General features: G+C 38.1%; 1 protein-coding gene across 2 annotated transcripts in view; it reads left to right on the top strand.

Moving 5' to 3' along the window:
- Positions 1–4,053: 4,053 nt before the first annotated feature.
- The window catches only part of LOC133551060 (solute carrier family 66 member 2), a 71,485-nt gene continuing 53,184 nt past the window's right edge, over positions 4,054–22,354 (top strand). Inside the window, exons 1-3 of one of the 2 annotated variants that reach the window (XM_061897360.1) lie at positions 4,054–5,679; positions 9,633–9,766; positions 15,425–15,475. In XM_061897360.1, coding sequence (XP_061753344.1) covers positions 5,477–5,679; positions 9,633–9,766; positions 15,425–15,475 — 388 coding nt within the window. In that variant the 5' untranslated portion in view covers positions 4,054–5,476. The remainder of the gene's footprint in view (positions 5,680–9,632; positions 9,767–15,424; positions 15,476–22,354) is intronic. The other variant, XM_061897361.1, reaches the window with a different exon arrangement.

Here is a 22,354-nt window from a genome sequence, read left to right as displayed (position 1 = left end):
AGACGATGAAGAGGTTGATAAGAGGAAAAGGGTTATGATGGATGAATATAAGATAATTTATACATTTAAATCAAACCAAGATATGAATGACATTAGTTTGATGACACTGGTTAAGGGATTAAAGAAGGACATTGGAGAGGTGGAGATAGCGAAGGTGCTCAGGGACGGACGGCTGTTGATTAAATGCAAAAATGGAGAGCAAAAGAACAAAGCAATGCGATTGCAAAAACTGTGCAACAAAATAATAAAGGAAGAAATCGAAGTGGGAGAACGAAAGGGGGCAAGAGGAGTCGTGACAGGAATCCCAAGAGGAGAAAATTTAGATGATCTGAAAAAAGAAATAAAAGGAGGAACTGTCACTATGATGAAAAGAATGATGGCATTTAGGAACGGTGAAAAGACTGAGAGCGAATCCGTGCTAGTGCAATTTGCAGAGGAGGTCCTACCAGAGAGAATTATGATTGGGTATCTAAGCTTCTATGTTAGAGCTTACGTGCCACCCCCAGTACGTTGTTTCAAGTGCCAACGCTATGGGCACATAGCTAGTGTTTGTCATGCTAAGATGAGATGTGGACGGTGTGGAGGAGAGCATGAATATGGACAATGTGGAGAAAATGAACAGGTCAAGTGTTGTAATTGTGGCGGGAATCACACAGCAGCGTATGGGGGCTGCATCATAAGAAAACAGGCAACAGAAGTGCAGCAAATCAGAGTTGAAAGAAATATTACATACGCAGAGGCAGTTAAAATAAGAAATCAAGAAAGTGCAGAACAGGACAGAAGTGAAAATAGTTCAAGAAATAAAAAACAAGAGGCAGCAAATACAGGAATTTCCATGGACAAACTAGTTGTATTCCTGGCTTACGTAATAAATTGTACAGAACAGGCTAGAAACAAGACTGAGAAAATCAAAATAATTGTGAAAGCAGCAGCAAAGTTTTTAAATTTAAAAGAACTATCCTGGGAACAGGTGCAAGGTGAGCTACAGAGAGTAGACGAGACCGAGTCATGTGACCACAATCCAACGCCATGTTAATTGTTCAGTGGAATGCCAGAAGTTTGATAGCAAACGGACAGGAATTAAAGGGATATATTAATAATATGAAAAATAAACCACATATAATATGTATTCAAGAAACATGGCTGAAGCAAAAATTAAACTTTATAATAAAAGGATATATAACGATACGTAAAGATAGGAATGATGGGCAAGGAGGAGGATGTGCCATATTTATTAAGGAAGATAGGCATTATTCAATATTAAAAGTAAAACAAGAACTAGAGATAGTACGAGTAGAAGTATGGAATAATAAAGAAAGATACAAAGTACTAAACTTCTATAATCCATGCAAGAAATTAGAAATTCACCAACTAGAAACAATAATGGAGCACTGGAGTGGCAATATTATTTGGTGTGGTGACTTTAATGCACATAGCACAATGTGGGGTGAAAGGGATGACTGGAATGGGGATACATTGGAAGCACTTTTGGAGGAAAAAGAACTGGTGTGTGTGAATGATGGGTCGGGAACAAGGTTAGATGCCGTCACGGGTAAAGAAACAGCAATAGATTTAACACTAGTGTCACAAGGGTTAGCAGGAAAGGTGGAGTGGGAAGTAAATAAATACAGCACAATGGGAAGTGATCACTATCCAATCTTCATTCACATAAACATAAATCATAGGACAGAAAGCACTAGGATAGAAGGAAGATGGAAGTATAATCATGGTGACTGGGGGAAATTAAGGGAAATTACCGACATAACTTTAAAGGAAGTAGATATAAATCAAGATATTGAACAATTAAATACAGATATTACAAAGTGCATAATAGAAGCAGCCGAACAGAGCATACCAAGGAATAGTATAGGGAGAAGAAGGAAGCTAGTGCCGTGGTGGACACAAGAGTGCACGGATGCAATACAAGAACGGAATAGAGCATTTAGAATATTGAGAAGAACACATAATTTCCAAGACATGATCCAATATAAAAGGCATCAAGCTAGAGTAAGTTATGTTATTAAAAAAACAAGAAAACACCATTGGAGAACTTTTTGTGAAACACTAAATAGAACTACTCCTTTAAGCCAAGTGTGGGTAATGATCAAGAGAATGTCAGGGGTCAGAAAAGAACATAAAAATCATGTGATGAAAGATGGAACGCGGAGTGTGGTAGGAAATAAAGAAAAAGCAGAACTTTTAGCAAAAACCTTTGTTAAAGTGCACAGTAATGATAATTTGAGAAATGTAGAAAAACAAAAGAGAGAAGAAACAATTAGTTTAAATATTGAGGAAATGAAGGAAGACAACGATAATAGTTTTATCAACACTATGGATATGACATTTTCTTTGGATGAAATGGTTCGAATTTTAAAAAAAGTTAAAAATACGACGCCAGGGAAAGACCTGGTGAGTAATCAAATGATCAAAAATTTAGGTAGCATCGGCAAAGAAGTGGTCTTGAAATTATATAATAGGATATATGAAGAAGGAAAATTACCAGATGAGTGGAAAACAGCTGTAATAATTCCAATATGCAAGCCAGGGAAAGATCCGGAAGAGGCAGGAAATTATAGGCCGATAGCATTGACCTCAAATTTGGGCAAAGTAATGGAAAAAATGATTAATGAAAGATTAATATATTATTTAGAGTCAAAAGAAATTATAAAAAAACTACCAAAGTGGTTTTCGCAGAGCAAGAAGCACAAATGACCCAGCAGTGCAGCTGGAAGAGGAAATTAGAAAAGGACAAATAAATAAAGAAAGTATAATCGCGGTGTTTTTTGACATAGAGAAAGCGTATGATATGTTGTGGAAACAGGGGTTGCTGATGAAACTAAATAGGATTGGGATTAGAGGAAGAATGTACAGATGGATAAAACACTTTTTAACAAGTAGAACATTATTAGTAAAAATAGAGAATGAATATAGCAGAGAATACGAAGTGGAAAATGGGACCCCACAAGGGAGTATAATAAGTCCAGTACTATTTTCCATCATGATAAATGAAGTTTTTAGTGAAGTGGAAGGGTTAGTGGAGGTGGCATTGTTTGCTGATGATGGAGTGATGTGGAAGAGAGGTAGAAATACAAATCATATAGAAAAGAAGATTCAAAAAGCGGTAAATAATGTTCAAGACTGGGGGACGGCTTGGGGTTTAAGATTCTCTGTTGGAAAGACAAAAGTCATAAATTTTACAAAGATGAAAGTACAAAACAAGCTCCAAATAAAACTTTATGGAGAAAACATAGAAGAGGTACAAGTATTTAAATATTTAGGAATATGGTTTGATAAAAATACTAACTGGTCAACCCACATCAGCAAGATAGTGGAGAAAAGTAAAAAGGTGTTAAATATAATGAGGGCTTTGAGGGGTAAAGATTGGGGGGCTGATAGGTTGACATTGAAAACAATATATATCACTTTAATTCGATCTGTTATCGACTACGGATGCATTATTTATCAATCTGCTTCAAAAACTCTACTTGAGAAAATAGACCGGATCCAGTCGCAGGCGTTAAGATTATGTTGTGGAGCTACTAAATCTACTCCAGTGGCAGCATTACAAGTAGAAATGAATGAAAAACCTTTGGACATGAGGAGAGATCAACTCTCAGCAGTTTATTGGGCAAACTTAAAAGGATCCAAGCAAGGACATCCAACCCGTCAAGTGCTAATAAATTGCCGAGAAAAAGGGAAGAAAAAAATGAATAGTTTTGGGTGGATAATAGGAGATGTGTGTAAAAAAACACAAATTGACAATATTAAAGTGAGCCCTACAGTACCAATTCCTGCAATACCACCGTGGATGTATGACAACCCAAAGGTAGACATGCAGTTACTGAAGAATAGACATTTAAATAGTTACCAAATAGAACAACGGATTGAGGAAATGTTTTTTGATAATATTATGATATACAGAGATGCATCAAAAGCTATAAATAGTAAAGTAGGAGCTGCTGCAGTTATCCCACAGAGAAATATAGTGTTGAATAAAAGAATTAGTGATAAACTATCTGGTTTTACTGGGGAATTGGTAGCAATTTATATGGCAGTTAACTGGATAGAGGAAAACAAAGCTAGGAAAGTAGTTGTGTGCTCGGACTCCAGCAGTGCATTGACGAGCATAAAAAACATAACATCAGAAACAAGACTAGATATAGTTTATGAAATAGTTCAGGCAATCTACAGGATAAATAAAGCGGGAGGTGTGGTAACATTTCTCTGGGTTCCTGCTCATGTAGGAGTTGAGGGAAATGAGTTAGCTGATAGGTACGCAAAACAAGCAACCACTAAAACAGAAGTAAACATGGAGATTAAGCACAGTAAAGAAGAAGTGAAGAGCATAATTAAGATAGAACACAATAAAAAGTGGCAGGATAATTGGAATAAGGAAACAAAAGGTAGAGAGTTTTACAAAGTCCAGAGGAAAGTAGGTGTAATGAGAGGAGGGGGTAGAAATAGGAAAGAAGAAGACATTATTACTAGAATGAGATTAGGCCATACATATCTAAATAGTTCACTAAAATTGATAGGCAAACATACTACAGGGCTGTGTGATTTTTGCCACCAGATAGAAAATGTTGACCATGTCTTAATACAATGTAGGAAATATAATAGAGAAAGAGAAATACTGGAAAATAAGTTAGCAAAAGAAAATATTAGGTTAGAAGTGGGAGATATATTAGGATTGCATTCAGAAAACATAGGATATAAAGCAATATACACATATTTAAAAAACACTGGGTTAAGTAAAATAATATAGAGTAGGGATCCACCTCGGTCCACACTCCATTACAGTAGGTGGCGGTAATGCACACCAGAAGGTTGCTTGCCAACCGCCATAAAAATAAAAGAAGAAGAAGAAGAAGATGCCCTTTTTCCCTCTCATTCGGCCATGCGGCGGAAGCAGCCGTGAACTATCTTGGTGGTACAGTAACATCTTTGAACGTAAATTCGACAAGCGACGTTTCAGGAAGTGGCGCTTCACATCGCCAGTATACCCCGGTGTCGGTAGGGTAGTTAAAGCAGCTTACTCTTTGTTATAATTGTTCTTTTTTTATGTTAAATGTTAATTTAAGGGGTATTTAATTATCAAATCGGATAATATTTGGTGTTGGGTTGTGTTGGTGAAGTGCAGCCTGAAAGCAAAACTTGGCTTTTTCGTCAACATTAAGACAAACACTGGACTGGGCTGTTATAAAACACTGCGAATGCAAGCAACTGTTATTGCAATTTAAATTTGGAAAGTACAACAAAACAAAAAAAATGGCCAGTGCAAGTTTAGTGATGGAGTGGCGTTAGGCTAGCGACTGTTGTTTGTGTGCTGCAAGGATTATGCAGACAAAACACGGACGCTACTCCGGTCATTTGAACGCACCACAAGCGTCCTGTCTTACACGTGTTATATTAAGACACTTGGCAAAAGACCCAGTAACGAGCATTCGGCCACCACCGACCGTGTTTGCACGTCGCCATGGAAGAAGAAGCCTTCGCCCAGATAGTGAGCGCTGTCAACCAGCTGGTGTCATGGGTGGCGGCCGGGGCTATGGTGTTCGGCGGGGTGGTTCCGTACATCCCGCAGTACCGGGACATCAGGCGCACACAGAACGCCGAGGGCTTCTCCACATATGTGTGCTTGGTCCTCCTGGTGGCCAACATCCTGCGAATCCTCTTCAGGTATAAAGTGGACAAACACCACCAAACTCTGTTGAAAAAAAACAAATCTGATGTGCAAACCTTGTGTAAGACAATGATATATGTTTTTCTTTTCTTATGCATTTAAAATCATAAATAAACGTTAGCAATGTTCAGCTAACAAATGAGTTAAGGGGAATCGCTCTATTCCGCCTGTACAGTTCAGTAACATATTCCGTACAATTGACCACAAAATTGTAACACCCGAAAAAGTTTTTCGACTTGTTTAAGTAGGGGTCCACGTTAATCAATTCATGGTAAAGCATTTTAATGTGTGTCCGGGTGAGGACCATACTTGCCAACCTTGAGACCTCCGAATTCGGGAAATTGAAAGTGGGGGATAAGGGGGGAGGAGTATATTTATAGCTAGAATTAACTGAAATTCAAGTATTTTTTTAATATTTGTGTGTGTGTGTGTGTATATATATATATTATATATATATATATATATATATATATATATATATATATATATATATGGCACGTCCAACCGGTAGGAGGCCACGGGGAAGACCCAGGACACGTTGGGAAGACTATGTCTCCCGGCTGGCCTGGGAACGCCTCGGGATCCCCCGGGAAGAGCTAGACGAAGTGGCTGGGGAGAGGGAAGTCTGGGTTTCCCTGCTTAGGCTGTTGCCCCCGCGACCCGACCTCGGATAAGCGGAAGATGATGGATGGATGGATATATATATGTGTGTGTATGTGTGGGAAAAATCACAAGACTACTTCATCTCTACAGAACTGTTTCATGAGGGGTTCCCTCAATCATCAGGAGATTTTAATGGAAGCATTCACATACAATGGTTTATATGGGGCACAGAGTGGGTGGGTACAAGCAGGCGTAGGGGCGTGGTGATATGCTCATGTGTTACCTAGGAGGTGTCAAAGACAATGTTGAATATTCAATAACATGGCAAATTCTTGCATCCAGCAAACCTTACAACAGTGGTAATAAAAGATGCAACCTATGCTTGAAGGAGAAACTGTTTATTATATATCATCCAGACCTGTCATCCCTCAACAAGCGCAGTGAAATCATTTCAACATGCCGCCAACAGAGGGAAACACCTCCTAGGTAACACATGAGCCAATCACCACGCCCCTACGCCTGCCTGTACCCACCCACTCTGTGCCCTATATAAACCATTGTATGTGAATGCTTCCATTAAAATCTCCTGATGATTGAGGGAACCCCTCATGAAACAGTTCTGTAGAGATGAAGTAGTCTTGTGATTTTTTCCCACACATACATATTGCGCTCTACCACGGTATCGAGCACTATTCTCTGGACAATACAATCAAGATATATCCATCCATTTTCTATCGCTTGTCCCTTTCGGGGTTGCGGGGGGCGCAGGAGCCTTTCACAGCTGCAATCGGGCGGAAGGCGGCGTACACCCTTGAAAAGTAGTCACCACCTCATTGCAGGGCCAACACAGATATACGGACAACATACACATTTACACATCCATCCATCCATTTTCTGTCGCTTATTCCCTTCGGGGTAGCAGAGGGTGCTGGAGCTTAGCTCAGCTGCATTCGGGCGGAAGGCTGGGTACACCCTGAACAAGTCGCCACCTCATCGCCGGGCCAACACAGATATACGGACAACAATCACACTCACATTCACAAACTAGGGACAATTTAGTGTTGCCAATTAACCTATCCCCAGAGGCCGGGACTGAACTCAGGACCTTCGCATTGTGATGCACTAACCCCTGTTCCACCGTGCTTATATAATTTAAAACGTTGTCTCACTCCTACGCTTACCAAAGGCATGTGGTAAAAGTAAGCATGCGCTAATTATTTTAAAACCACTCCGGTACTTACCAAAGGTATGCAGTAAAAATTTGAGTGTGATGTAAGCTTGAGCCTTAAATCCTACTGAATAGCTCTTAATTTTCTTCCCTTTATGCGATTTCAAATTACCGGTATTGAAATCAGCCTCTTCCATTTTGAAAATGATGACAGGGGAAGTGTCACCCGTGACGTCACAAGTTTGATCAGGCGGTAATACTAAGCATGCGCTAATTATTTTGGGAAGCGAGTTTGACCCGGCAGTAATTCAAGGCAGGCGCATACTCTATGCCCTGCGGCAATTCAAGGAAATACGGTATATACATTTGATTATTTACAATCCGGGGAGGTGGTATGTGGAGGTGGGAGGGTGTTAGTTAAGGGTTGAAGTTGCCTGGAGGTGTTCTTTTAGTGCGGTGCACTTTATTTTACACCTGTTGGGAGTGCATTCCACATTGATGCGGCATAGAAGGAGAATGAGTTAAGACCTTTGTTAGATCGGAATCTGGGTTTAACGTAGTTTGTGGAGCTGTGGTTATGGCGATCATTTACGTTCTGGAAGTAGTTTGACATGTACTTCGGTATCAAGGAGGTGTGGCGGATTTTATAAACTATGCTCAGTGCAAGTTGTTTCACTCTATCCTCTACCCTGGGCCAGCCCACTTTGGAGAAATGGGTAGGTGTGATCTGGTTTAGAGGTCTAAAAGTAACCGGACTAGCTTGTTCTGGGATGTTTGGAGTCTAGATTTGAGGGTTTTAGGAGGTGCTGGTGTACCAGGAGGTGCGTGTGTAATCGAAAAAGGGTTGAATGAGAGTTCCCGTTAGAATTTTCAAGGTGCTTTTGTTGACCAGAGAGGAGATTCTGTAGACAAATCTTGTTAGTTGGTTGACCTTTTTGATTACCTTGGTTGCCATTTTATCACGGGAAAGATTGGCCTCTAGAATGGATTCTAGGTAGGTGACCTCATCTTTCCTGGTGATAACTATGTCACCCACTTTAATAGTGAAGTCACTGACTTTGCTAAGGTTTACAGTTGGGCATGAAAGTATTTAGTCAGCCACCGATTGTGCAAGTTCTCCCACTTAAAATGATGACAGAGGTCTGTAATTTTCATCATAGATACACTTCAACTGTGAGAGACAGAATGTGAAAAAAAAAATCCAGGAATTTTAAACAATTTATTTGTTAATTATGGTGGAAAATAAGTATTTGGTCAAACATTCAAAGCTGATGGAAGGAGATTTTGGCTCAAAATCTCACGATACATGGCCCCATTCATTCTTTCCTTAATACGGATCAATCGTTCTGTCCCCCTTAGCAGAAAAACAGCCCCAAAGCATGATGTTTCCACCCCCATGCTTCACAGTAGGTATGGTGTTCTCGGGATGCAACTCAGTATTCTTCTTCCTCCAAACAACGAGTTGAGTTTATACCAAAATGGATACATGGATGATACAGCAGAGGATTGGGAGAATGTCATGTGGTCAGATGAAACCAAAATAGAACTTTTTGGTATAAACTCAACTCGTCGTGTTTGGAGGAAGAAGAACACTGAGTTGCGCCCCAAGAACATCAGACCTACTGTGAATCGTGGGGGTGGAAACATCATGCTTTGGGGCTGTTTTTCTGCACAAGCGACAGGACGATTGATCCGTGTTAAGGAAAGAATGAATGGGGCCATGTATCGTGAGATTTTGAGCCAAAACCTCCTTCCAACAGTGAGAACTTAGAATGGTTGACCAAATACTTATTTTCCATCATAATTTACAATTAAATTATTTAAAATTCCTACAATGTGAATTCCTGGATTTTTTTTTTCACATTTTGTCGCTCACAGTTGAAGTGTACCTATGATGAAAATTACAGACCTCTGTCATCATTTTAAGTGGGAGAACTTGCACAATCGGAGGCTGACTAAATACTTTTTTGCCCCACTGTATGTGGGACCCAAAAAGGATGGATTTCGTTTTACCCCATTGTATGGATAGCTTGTTGTCAGCGAGCCTGGTACAAATTCTACAAAGTTCGGCACTAAAGATTCTTTCCGCCCGCGACTTGTCCTTGCCGGGTTATCCGCAAACAGGAACAATTCACAGTGGCATATTTCCTTGTACATTAACACGGTTTCTCTTGTCAGATTCGGCCGCTACTTTGAGACGCTGCTGCTGTGGCAGAGCATCATCATGATCGCCACCATGCTGGTCATGCTCAACCTGTGCACCAGCGTCCGCATGGCCACGGAACTGAACACCAAAAGACGCTCATTCCTAGGTAAGAAACGCTGCGAATGTGCGTGCGTGTTTGTGCGTACGTCTCTATTGCGTACTGACAGAGTGGACACAGAGAATCGTTGTATTATTTTCTCTTAGATAAGAGCTTTGGTAACAGCTGTCTGGGGTTTAATGTGTCATGTGATTGAATGCACGTGGTCACATGGGTTGTTTGTGTGTGTCTGAGAGCGAGTTGGTGTCTTGCCAAAGCAACATATTTAATCCTACTCCAGGATTTGAAGCTCTAAAGATAAAATGTCTCCCTAACCCCTAAAAAAATTAAAGTTGCATATCAAAATAGAAGCTAAGATACATTAAATAAATATATGTACGACTATTGAGTGCCGCCTTCAAATAAAATACAAGTATTTGATATAGTCTGTTGCAACAATTGCTCCTCCTGAATAAAAAATATTAAATGTGTTTGTTTTGTATATATTTATCTTTTAAATTAGGGACAATTTTCATGTGAATTTTATTTAATTGGAATTTTGTATTATTTTTTGAATTTTATAAATATATAATATTTTAGAGTTTAACAATTGATTCATTTAATTGAAAAAAAAAAAGCTTTGACTTATATTCTGTTACTTTGATTAATTGTTTATAGGAGAACTGCACTTTTATAGAATTTTGCTCGTCATTCACGATCATCATAAAAGACATGACAATGGATGCATTTAAAAAAAAAAAAAAAAAGCATTCTAAAGAGTGAATAAATGCTTTTGAAAATCAGTTTACAATGGAGCCGCTCCATTTTATATGAAGCCCTTAAAAAACACCGAAACATATACATTAAGGTTTTATATACATTATGAAAGTATACAGTGGGGCAAAAAAGTATTAAGTCAGCCACCGATTGTCATCATTTTAAGTGGGAGAACTTGCACAGAGATCTGTAATTTTCATCATAGGTACACTTCAACTGTGAGAGACAGAATGTGGGGAAAAAATCCAAGAATTCACATTGTAGGAATTTTAGATAATTTATTTGTAAATTATGGTGGAAAATAAGTATAATTTCAAACAAGGAAGATCTCTGGCTCTCACAGACCTGTAACTTCTTCTTTAAGAAGCTCTTCTGTCCTCCACTCGTTACCTGTATTAATGGCACTTGTTTGAACTTGTCTGCATAAAAGACACCTGTCCACAGCCTCAAACAGTCAGACTCCAAACTCCACTATGGCCAAGACCAAAGAGCTGTCGAAGGACACCAGGAAAATAATTGTAGACCTGCACCAGACTGGGAAGAGTGAATCTACAATAGGCAAGCAGATTGGTGTGAAAAAATCAACTGTGGGAGCAATTATCAGAAAATGGAAGACATACAAGACCACTGATAATCTCCCTCGATCTGGGGCTCCACGCAAGATCTCATCCCGTGGGGTCAAAATGATCATGAGAACGGTGAGCAAAAATCCCAGAACCACACGGGGGGACCTGGTGAATGACCTGCAGAGAGCTGGGACCAAAGTAACAAAGGTTACCATCAGTACCACACCACGCCGACAGGGAATCAAATCCTGGAGTGCCAGACGTGTCCCCTTGCTTAGGCCAGTGCATGTCCAGGCCCGTCTGAAGTTTGCCAGAGAGCACATGGATGATACAGCAGGGGATTGGGAGAATCTCTTGTGGTCAGATGAAACCAAAATAGAACTTTTTGGTATAAACTCAACTCGTCGTGTATGGAGGAAGAAAAATACGGAGTTGCACCCCAAGAACACCATACCTACTGTGAAGCATGGGGGTGGAAACATCATGCTTTGGGGCTGTTTTCCTGCTAAGGGGACAGGACGATTGATCTGTTTTAAGGAAAGAATGATTGGGGCCATGTATCGTGAAATTTTGAGCCAAAACCTCCTTCCATCAGTGAGCGCTTTGAATGGTTGACCAAATACTTATTTTCCACCATAATTTACAAATAAATTCTTTAAAATTCCTACAATGTGAATTCCTGGATTTTTTTTTCACATTCTGTCTCTCACAGTTGAAGTGTACCTATGATGAAAATTACAGACCTCTGTCATCATTTTAAGTGGGAGAACTTTCACAATCGGTGGCTGACTAAATACTTTTTTGCCCCACTGTATATGTAATGTAGTAAAAGGCACATTTATACTAACATTTCATATTTAGGTATTTTGATCATTGTATATGTATATGGGTTATACTCGTATAGCGCTTTTCTACCTTCAAGGTACTCAAAGCGCTTTGACGCTATTTCCACATTCACACACTGATGGCGGGAGCTGCCAGGCAAGGCCCTAACCACGACCCATCAGGAGCAAGGGTGAAGTGTCTTGCTCAAGGACACAACAGATGTGACGAAGTTGGTAGAAGGTGGGGATTGAACCAGTAACCCTCAGGTTGCTGGCACGCCCACTCTCCAAACAAAGCCACGCCGTGTATGTACGTAATGTAAGCACATTAATTTAAAAAAGGCATCACAATGTTTGCTTTTTTCGACTTTACTGTCTATTAAGAGAGCTAACAAACATGATAACACATCACTTACTGTACAAGGTCTGCTGTCGAATATGTTGCCGTCTGCTAGGATGTTCATATATTCACATTTGTGCGAAGAATGACTCATAATCCTCGTGAAGAAAAGTGGTGTGGAACCAAGTGTTTTTTCGTGTCGTTCTCGACATTTCCGGGCGGGTCTAAATTGGCTGTCAAAGTGTACCAACTTGTCAGAATACATCCTTGTCTGTCTACTATCCAGTTGAGAGGCATCAATCAATCAATGTTTATTTATATAGCCCTAAATCACAAGTGCCTCAAAGGGCTGCACAAACCACAACGACATCCTTTGTAGTGCCCACATAAGGGCAAGGAAAAACTCACCCCAGTGGGACGTCGACAATGATGACTATGAGAAACCTTGGAGAGGACCGCATATGTGGTCTAAAAAGGGGGTCTATTTAAAGGCTATAGAGTATACAAACAAGTTTTAAGATCAGGCTTAAATGCTTTTACTGAGGTAGCATGATGTATGATGTAGAATAAACTTGCAGGGAAGCGAGGAAGCAGCAGACCACTTAATGATGTAAACATTGGTACACAAGCTTGTGATTACGGCGCCGCTATAAATAATCTGTCTGCGTTAGTGCTTTTAATAACAATATCACTAATACTTGGATAATATTAAAGTTGCAAAATGTAAATGGAGTATTGTTGGAGGTTTTTGGATGATTGTACTGTATATTGGGTTTTATGGGTGGAACAGAGGACCTCCCATTTGCTGCGCTGTAAGCTGAATTTTATTTACGAGTGAGAATGCATAAAAAAAAAAAATCCATCCATCGTCATGTCTTTCATAATGATTGTAAACGAGACGCAAAATTCCGAAAAAAGTGCACTTCCCCTTCAACCCTTGTGCAACCCAACAGCAGAAAACGGGCGTTACATGTGGTATCATTATTCAGTTTGAAGGTTAGCGGTCTGATATTTTCTCTCAAGTTTTCCTTAGAAAATTGCATTGTTTTTATAAAATTACATCTTTTTTAGAATACGATATAAACTAATTATACACACTTTTTCTTACTAAATTCTTCTGCCCTATTGACTCCCATTGTAACTGCTGTTTTTTAAAAGACTTTAATCCTGGTATAATGTTATGCTTATTCCATGAAAACTGAATTAATCCCATTCTTGTTGATTGAAAAACAAAAACAAAACATTATATTGATGTAATTGCAGCCATTAACCACTAGATGGTGCTAGAGAGCCATGAGAACAACACGATAAACTCAACCAAGTCTTGTCTGCTTTCTCTTTCATTCAAGCTCAGCAGGCTCTGTAAAAATAGTTTTTGCCTACTTTTACTAGTCTATCAATATCAATGTTGTCATGAATTATTGATCTAGTCAAGGCTGCAATTGCCCAACCTTTGAAATTCCACTCAGCAAATTTTTGTTTTTTAATATTACATAAATTGCATTTTCTTACTTAAAAAAAAAATACAAAAAGGCCATAAAACATAAAAACCCATAACATATAATAAAGAAATAGATAGATCCGGAGTGGTTGAAAGATTTTAAGCATTTAAAGTAAAACATATATTCATTTATTGTTGTCAGATTCCTTATGACGCTTTGATTTGATCCTAAGAGCAAGTGTGCATGGTCAGTCTTAAACTTGCACAAGGGTTACTAATAAACATTAATCAAATCTGCACTGCCTGAAGGGTCCAGAACTTTAAACAGGGAGACATATTTTTCATAGGACCACTACCATTGAGCGCACATGAGAGCGGGGGTGTGTGCTTGGAGCCATAATTATTCTGTTTTGATCGGGGAGCATATCTTGTTTTGCACTTTTTCGCAATTACAGTCGTCGTTCACCACATTGCGGATTTATTTAAGATATCTCAAAATAATTATAAAACAAATTCCAAAATTGATTTGCCCTAATTTAAATATTTTCAACTATGAAAATGACTAAATAAACATAACATATCAATATTACAGTAGTATTGGCCACGAGATGAGACCGAACCAAACAGAATACATTGTTCAGTATCGTGGCCACTGATTGGCTCAGTCTTTGGCAGCAATATCATACTGGTATCAAATAGTGTAAAGGTATTCTCTTTCATTTGTAGAGTATTCTAATAATGTTGAACAATTTATTTATAAGTTGGTAAACAGTTTTTTTTTTTACCGCATTTTTCGGACTATAAGTCGCAGTTTTTTCATAGTTTGGCCAGGGGTGCGACTTATACTCAGGAGTGACTTATGTGTGAAATTATTTACACATTACCGTAAAATATCAAATAATATTTTTTAGCTCATTCACGTAAGAGATTAGACGTTTAAGATTTCATGGGATTTAGCGATTAAGAGTGACAGATTGTTTGGTAAACGTATAACATGTTCTATATGTTCTATATTACCATAATATGTTACGTTAAGATACCAGGCACCTTCTAAGTTGGTTATTTATGCCTCATATAACGTACACTTATTCAGCCTGTTGTTCACTATTCTTTATTTATTTTAAATAGCCTTTCAAACGTCTATTCTTGGTGTTGGGTTTTATCAAATAAATTTCCCCCAAAAATGTGACTTATAAGTGCGACTTATATATGTTTTCCCCCTTCTTTATTGTGCATTTTTGGCAGGTGCGACTCATACTCCAAAAAATATGTTTTTTATTATTTGCGGTCAGGACCAAAACCTATCATCAGCACGATAAAAAAGGTATGCAAACATGCAAATGTTTCCGTAAAAAAATGATAACACTAATAACTATTTGACTAAAATCAATAGAAAGTGTCCATTACTGTAGGTTTAATTTAAATGTATTTTTCAAATGTGTAATTATTTAATTTGTTGTTTTATAAAAATATATATATTTTTAAAACATATACAGTAATGTACTATTTTCCTTACTAGTATGTGTTTCACATTACGGCATACCTATTGTCACTGCTTTTATTTTTTTAAGGAAATTTCCACTTTTTGAAGGGAACCAACCCTACGCCTCATATTAATACTTTTTCTTCTTATGACGTCGCTTTGCTAGATTAACATGCATCACAGCCAAGTTCAAATAAGATGGACTCTAAAGCCCAACCAAGCTCTCTTTTTGTTCTTTTTCCCCTTCTTCTGCCTTTCTTTTTTCCTCACTTGTTGCGTTTATTTTTCGTCTGTAGCGACAGACATTAAGGAGGAGGAGGTCAGAATCCCTAACAGGCTCTTTCTGGGTAGGTACACAGACTTAAATCAATGTCTGCCGTCCAATCATTCTCCTTCTCACCAGCCCCTTTAACCCTTGACTGATGACTAACTGAACTGACAAGAACCCTTCTTGCATCAATGATACCCTCTTCATGCATGACACGCACTCTCATAACTTGCATTGTGGCATGTTCCTCATCGCCTTCAGAAGAATGCATGCTTATATTTAGTCCTCTCAGCTTGTCTTCAAATGCTTCCTACTGCGTGTGAATGAATCCAAACAATCTTTGGGATTTCCATAATGTGTTGCCTTCTGTGTTGACCCCTTGAGTTCATTTGCTCACTAAATATGCTGGATGACTTCGAATCAGGGGCTCATATCCCTCATGGCAATGCAATGAAAAAGAACGGATCACCTGGCACGTCTCTTTTCTAAAATTATGAGTTAATTTGAGTACAACTACAGCTTTTCTCATGCAAAATGACTATTGGTAAAATGATAAATAATTAAGTTTTTCATTTAAAAATTAACAGTTTTTTTAAATGAAAAATCATTACTTTTTGGTAATTGCAACTTTTGTCATTGTAAATATATGACTTTATTGTGCAGTAATCTATTTATATATATTTATTAGGGGTGTGTGAAAAAATCGATTCGAATACCAATCGAATCGTTTACGTTGTGCGATTCAGAATCGGTTCTCATTTTTAAAAAATCGATAATTTTTTTTTGTAATTTAAAAATTATTATTATTTTTTTTAATAATCAATCCAACAAACCATTACACAGCAATACCATAACAATGCAAACCAATTCCAAAGCCAAACCTGACCCAGCAACACTCAGAACTGCAGTAAACAGAGCAATTGAGAGGAAACAACCACGACACAGAACAAACCAAAAGTAATGAAACAAAAATGAATATTATCAACAACAGTATCAATATTAATTATAATTTCAGCATAACAGTGAGTAAAAATCCCTCACTGACATTATCATTAGACATTTATAAAAATAATAAAAAAGAACAATAGTGTCACAGTGGCTTACACTTGCATCGCATCTCATAAGCTTGACAACACACTGTGTCCAATGTTTTCACAAAGATAAAATAAGTCAAATTTTTGGTTCGTTTAATAGTTAAAACAAATTTACATTATTGCAATCAGTTGATAAAACATTGTCCTTTACAATTATTAAAGCTTTTTTTTTTTTTAAATCTACTACTCTGCTAGCATGTCAGCAGACTGGGGTAGATCCTGCTGAAATCCTATGTATTGAATGAATACAGAATCGTTTTGAATCGGAAAAATATCGTTTTTGAATCGAGAATCGAATCGAAAAAAATCGATATATTATCGAATCGTGACCCCAAGAATCGATATTGAATCAAATCGTGGGACACCCAAAGATTCACAGCCCTAATATTTATATATATTTATGTATTATATATATATATATATATATATATATATATTTATGTATTATTTATATATATTTATTTAATTATATATGCACCTTATTGCTTTTTTTTATCCTGCACTACCATGAGCTTATGTAACGAAATTTCGTTCTTATCTGTGCTGTAAAGTTCAAATTTGAATGACAATAAAAAAGAAGTCTAAGTCTAGTCTAAGTCTAAATGTACAACTGTTTTCATTGTAAATTATGAATTTTTCATTAAAGTTACAACTTTTTTTCATTGTTAAAGTATAACTATTTTAGTTAGAATTTTTTCTCATCGTATAATGTCGACTTTATTTTGCTAAAATGGCCTTTTTCTGCTTGTAGTATTGACTTTATTACAACTTTTTAGGATTCTATGCTTAAATTACCTGCTCAGTGGCTCCAGTGGTTAGAGTGTCCGCCCTGATCTTGGCAGGTCATGAGTTCAAACCCCGGCCAAGGCATACCACAGACTATAAAAATGGGACTCATTACCTCCCTGCTTGTCACTCAGCATCAAGGCTTGGAATTGGGGGGTTAAATCACCAAAAATGGTTCCCGGCCACCACTGCTGCTCACTGCTCCCCTCACCTCCAAAGGCGTGTAGGGGATGGGTCAAATGGAGAGGATAATATCACCACACCTAGTTCTTTAACTTCTTTTTTTCCCCCACATATTCTCATTTTTAACACATCCTTATTCTAGTAAGTACAAATTAGAAAAAAAAAAATTCTTGTAACTCTTTATTACCATACAGTTTATTTTATGAATAAGACATCCTAACTTTGTTAGTACGATTCAAAAATATACATATTTTCTGACTTTTTACTTAATTTTTTATTATATTTCATATTTGCCTATTACAAAGGTATGCTATTTACTCTCATTAAAGTATTTTACCTCTTCGTTCTCGTAATATTTAAACTTTATCGGTGTAATTTTGCTTTTTAAGACTTTTCTTGAATACATGTTTTTTTTTTTTTGTATCTGCTACTGTAATCATAAACGTATTCCCTGAAATTCTTTGATTATTTTTGAGTTATGCTGTTATAGAATCTGTACCGTATTTTTCAGACTATAATTTGCAGTTTTTTTCATAGTTTGGCCAGGGGTGCGACTTATACTCAGGAGCGACTTATGTGTGAAATTATTAACAAATAATATTATTTAGCTCATGAACGCAAGAGACTAGACCAGGGGTCGGCAACCCGCGGCTCCGGAACCGCATGCGGCTCTTTGGCCACTCTAATGTGGCTCAGCTGCATAATCGCCGACACCCCCCCAACCCCACCTCAACCGACGCACGGAGGGGGGGGTTGGTGCTAGCGGAGTGTATAATATAGCCAGGAATTGTTATGGATGCGTGGGATTCTGGGTAATTATGTTGTGTTTATGTTGTCTTACAATGCAGATGTTCTCCCGAAATGTGTTTGTCATTCTTGTTTGGTGTGGGTTCACTGTGTGGCGCATATTAGTAAGAGTGTTAAAGTTGTTTATATCACAACCTTCAGTGTAAACTGTGTGGCTGTTGAAGAACTTTGCCTTGCAGTCGTGCACGTGTATATGCGGAATCCTCAAACAATATGTCATGGGGCTGGCAAGCTGTTTGTACATGTTGTAGAACGCGTCAAAGGCAATGGTTTCATAATACGCCTATATTATTGTTATCTGGGTGACCATCAGCAGATATTCGGGAGAATGGTTGCGGCTCCCATTGTCTTCTTTATTATGTGAAACAGGTCAAAATGGCTTTTTGAGTGGTAAAGGTTGCCGACCCCTGGACTAGACGTATAAGATTTCATGGGATTTAACGATTAGGAATGACAGATTGTTTGGTAAACGTATAGCATGTTCTATATGTTATTGTGACGGACTTCCTGCCGTCCTGGTGTGGGTTGCGGGGACACTTGACACACGACGCATCATAACAGGTTTGACTTGGATTTATTCTTTCAATAAATCTGTTGTCGTTTGGCCCTTTGGTCGCATCCCTTTTCAGTGCGTGTTTACTGTCTTTGGTAGCGCCACTTTGCAGTGCGCGGGTACTGCCTGTCTGCTGCCGCTGCACGCCTTTCGGCGTCTGGGGCTTGCGTCCGCTGCGGGGGTGCGTCATCTCGCTCTCGGTGTGGTTTGGTCTGCTGGCCGTGGTTTCCTCCTCCGTGCTGCCGCCCCGATCGTGCCCCCTTTGCCTCTCTTATAGTCTAGGATCAGATGGAGAGATTGTGAGCCGGTGTGTGGTGTACGCACCTGGGTCAGATTGCCGCTGTCGTATCGCTCCGCGTGCGTCTCGCCTCTCCTCGCCGCCGCATGCCCCGCCTCATGGCCTCCATGTTGGTCAGGGGTGCTGCTCTCTGGAATGACTCTTACCATAATATGTTACGTCAACATACCAGGCACCTTCTCAGCTGGTTATTTATGCCTCATATAACGTACACTTATTCAGCTTTTTGTTCACTATTCTTTATTTATTTTAAATTGCCTTTCAAATGTCTATTCTTGGTGTTGGGTTTTATCAAATAAATTTCCCCCCAAAAATGCGACTTATACTCCAGTGCGACGTATGTGTTTTTTTCCTTCTTTATTATGCATTTTCGGCAGGTGCAACTTATAGTCCGGAGGGACTTATAATCCGAAAAATACGGTGCATGATTTGAAACTGCAGTGCATCCTGCTGCTGTCAAATATTCGGCTGGTTTATATACGCATTTACTTTTTAAAGGCATATAAATACATGAGTTACTTTTGTATATGAATGTCATCACATTCGTCGTGTTTGGAGGAAGAAGAATACTGAGTTGCATCCCAAGAACACCATACCTACTGTGAAGCATGGGGGTGGAAACATCATGCTTTGGGGCTGTTTTTCTGCTAAGGGGACAGGACGGTTGATCCGTGTTAAGAAAATAATGAATGGGGCCATGTATTTTGACATTTTAAGCCAAAACCTCCTTCCATCAGTGAGAGCTTTGAATGGTTGACCAAATACTTATTTTTCACCATAATTTACAAATAAATTCTTAAAAATTTCGTACAATGTGAATTCCTGGATTTTTTTTAACATTCTGTCTCTCACAGTTGAAGTGTATCTATGATGAAAATTACAGACCTCTGTCATCATTTTAAGTGGGAGAACTTGCACAATCGGTGGCTGACTAAATACTTTTTTGCCCCACTGTATGTAACAACCACACTTTGACTCTTACAATGTTTTTCAGTTTGTTTTTTTACAGGCGCAGTTTTCCAATCGCTTTGGCACTTACAGGCGGGCATTGAATTCTTTAAACCTTTGCAAATACCCTCCATTCTGAGTCTGGTCAGAGCCAATCCGAGGGAACTGATACCGTCGAACTGTGTCTTTCCAGTCTAAAATTGAGACAAAATAATCCACTATATAATTTCGGTAACACTTTAGTATGGGGAACGTATTCACCATTAATTAGTTGCTTATTAAAGAAACAAATACTTAATTTAGAGTTATTTGGATACGAGGGGAACATATAAAGGTTAGGGTTACTAATAGGCAAAAATTCTGAGGTTATTGAGGGAAGACTCTTAATTAATGGCTTACTGGTTGTATAATAAGGCCATGCAGAATAAGGCAGTGGTTCTCAACCTTTTTTAAGTGATGTACCCCCTGTGAACATTTTTTTTATTCAAGTACCCCTTAATCAGAGCAAAGCATTTTTGGTTGAAAAAAGATAAAGAATTAAAATACAGCACTATGTCATCAGTTTCTGATTCATTAAATTGTATAACAGTGCAAAATATTGCTCATTTGTAGTGGTCTTTCTTGAACTATTTAGAAAAAGAGATATAAAAAAAACTAAAAACTTGTTGAAAAATAAACAAGTGATTCAATTATAAATAAAGATTTCTACACATAGAAGTAATCATCAACTTAAAGTGCCCTCTTTGGGGATTGTAATAGAGATCCATATGGATTCATGAACTTAATTCTAAACATTTCTTCACAAAAAAAGAAATCTTTAACATCAACATTTATGGAACATGTCCACAAAAATCCAGCTGTCAACACTGAATATTGCATTGTTGCATTTCTTTTCACAGTTTATGAACTTACATTCATATTTTGTTGAAGTATTATTCAATAAATATATTTATAAAGGATTTTTGAATTGTTGCTATTTTTAGAATGTTTTTTAAAAAAGCTCACGTACCCCTTGGCATACCTTCAAGTACTCCTAGTGGTACGCGTACCCCCATTTGAGAACCACTGGAATAAGGCATCAATAAATACTTAATAAAGACTAATTAAGAGGCAATATATTGCTATCAATCAATATATTATTAATTTGCGTGTTAATAAGCAACTAATTAATGGTGAATATGTGTTCCCCATGCTAAAGTGTTAACATAATTTCTTATCAGAGTTTATTATAAGAGGTCTTTCAGCTAAAATGAATCAAAATTTAGCTAATTTTAGTCCTCTTCTCTTTTTCCTAGGTGTACATGTTGACTTTGTTACATGCCTGCTGTTTTATTTTAGCGGTGAGGAATCCAACGTCCTTATCCCACAAAGAAAAGCATATAAGAGTGGCCGTGCGCAAACAGAGTGTCCCGGGTTCAATCCCCACCTAGTACCAACCTCGCCACGTACGTTGTGTCCTGAGCAAGACACTTCACCCTTGCTCCTGATGGGTGCTGGTTAGCGCCTTGCATGGTAGCTCCCTCCATCAGTGTGTGAATGTGTGTGTAAATGTGGAAGTAGTGTCAAAGCGCTTTGAGTACCTTGAAGGTAGAAAAGCGCTATACAAGTACAACCCATTTATCATTTATAATTGGCTGTCCTTCATAATTCCCCTTTCGTCATGTTCCGTATAAGAGCCATGTTTGGATTTATTCCAAACAAGACAAAATTAAATATGATTGGATTTTGTTTCTGTCAACATTTGTCTTTTTGTACTCGTCGACTAAAATGTCAGGATTGTTGTCATCGTCTTAGTTAACGCGCTTTTGTTTTGAATAGTTATCGTCTCATTTTAGTCATGCAGGGTTGTACGATATACTGGTAATTGTATAGTACCGCGATACTAATGAATCATATTCGGTACTATACCGCCTCTGAGAAGTACCGGTCCGCCACATGTTAACATGTTTCACTACACACCGTAGCTCACCGGCGTCAAAATGTAAACAAACGCCACTCGTGGATCTACACCTAACATCCACTGTAATGATACCAAGTACAGTACAGTATCTAGTCGATACTACTATGATTACGTCAATATTTTTTGGCATCACGACATCTTTTGTTTTGTTTTTTAATTTATATTATGTTTATAAACTCAGGAAATATGTCCCTGGACACATGAGGACTTTGAATATGATCAATGTATGATCCTGTAACGATTTGGTATCCAATTGATACCCAAATTTGTGGTAGAAAGAGTGATTATTACATTTTAACATAAGTGTATATAAAACATGTTAAAATAGA

This window comes from Nerophis ophidion, linkage group LG04 (genome assembly GCF_033978795.1).
Source record: "Nerophis ophidion isolate RoL-2023_Sa linkage group LG04, RoL_Noph_v1.0, whole genome shotgun sequence".
In the NCBI taxonomy this organism is placed as follows: domain Eukaryota; kingdom Metazoa; phylum Chordata; class Actinopteri; order Syngnathiformes; family Syngnathidae; genus Nerophis; species Nerophis ophidion.
The sequence above is the reverse complement of the archived record's forward strand: the minus strand, read 5'-3'. Positions and strand labels throughout refer to the sequence as shown.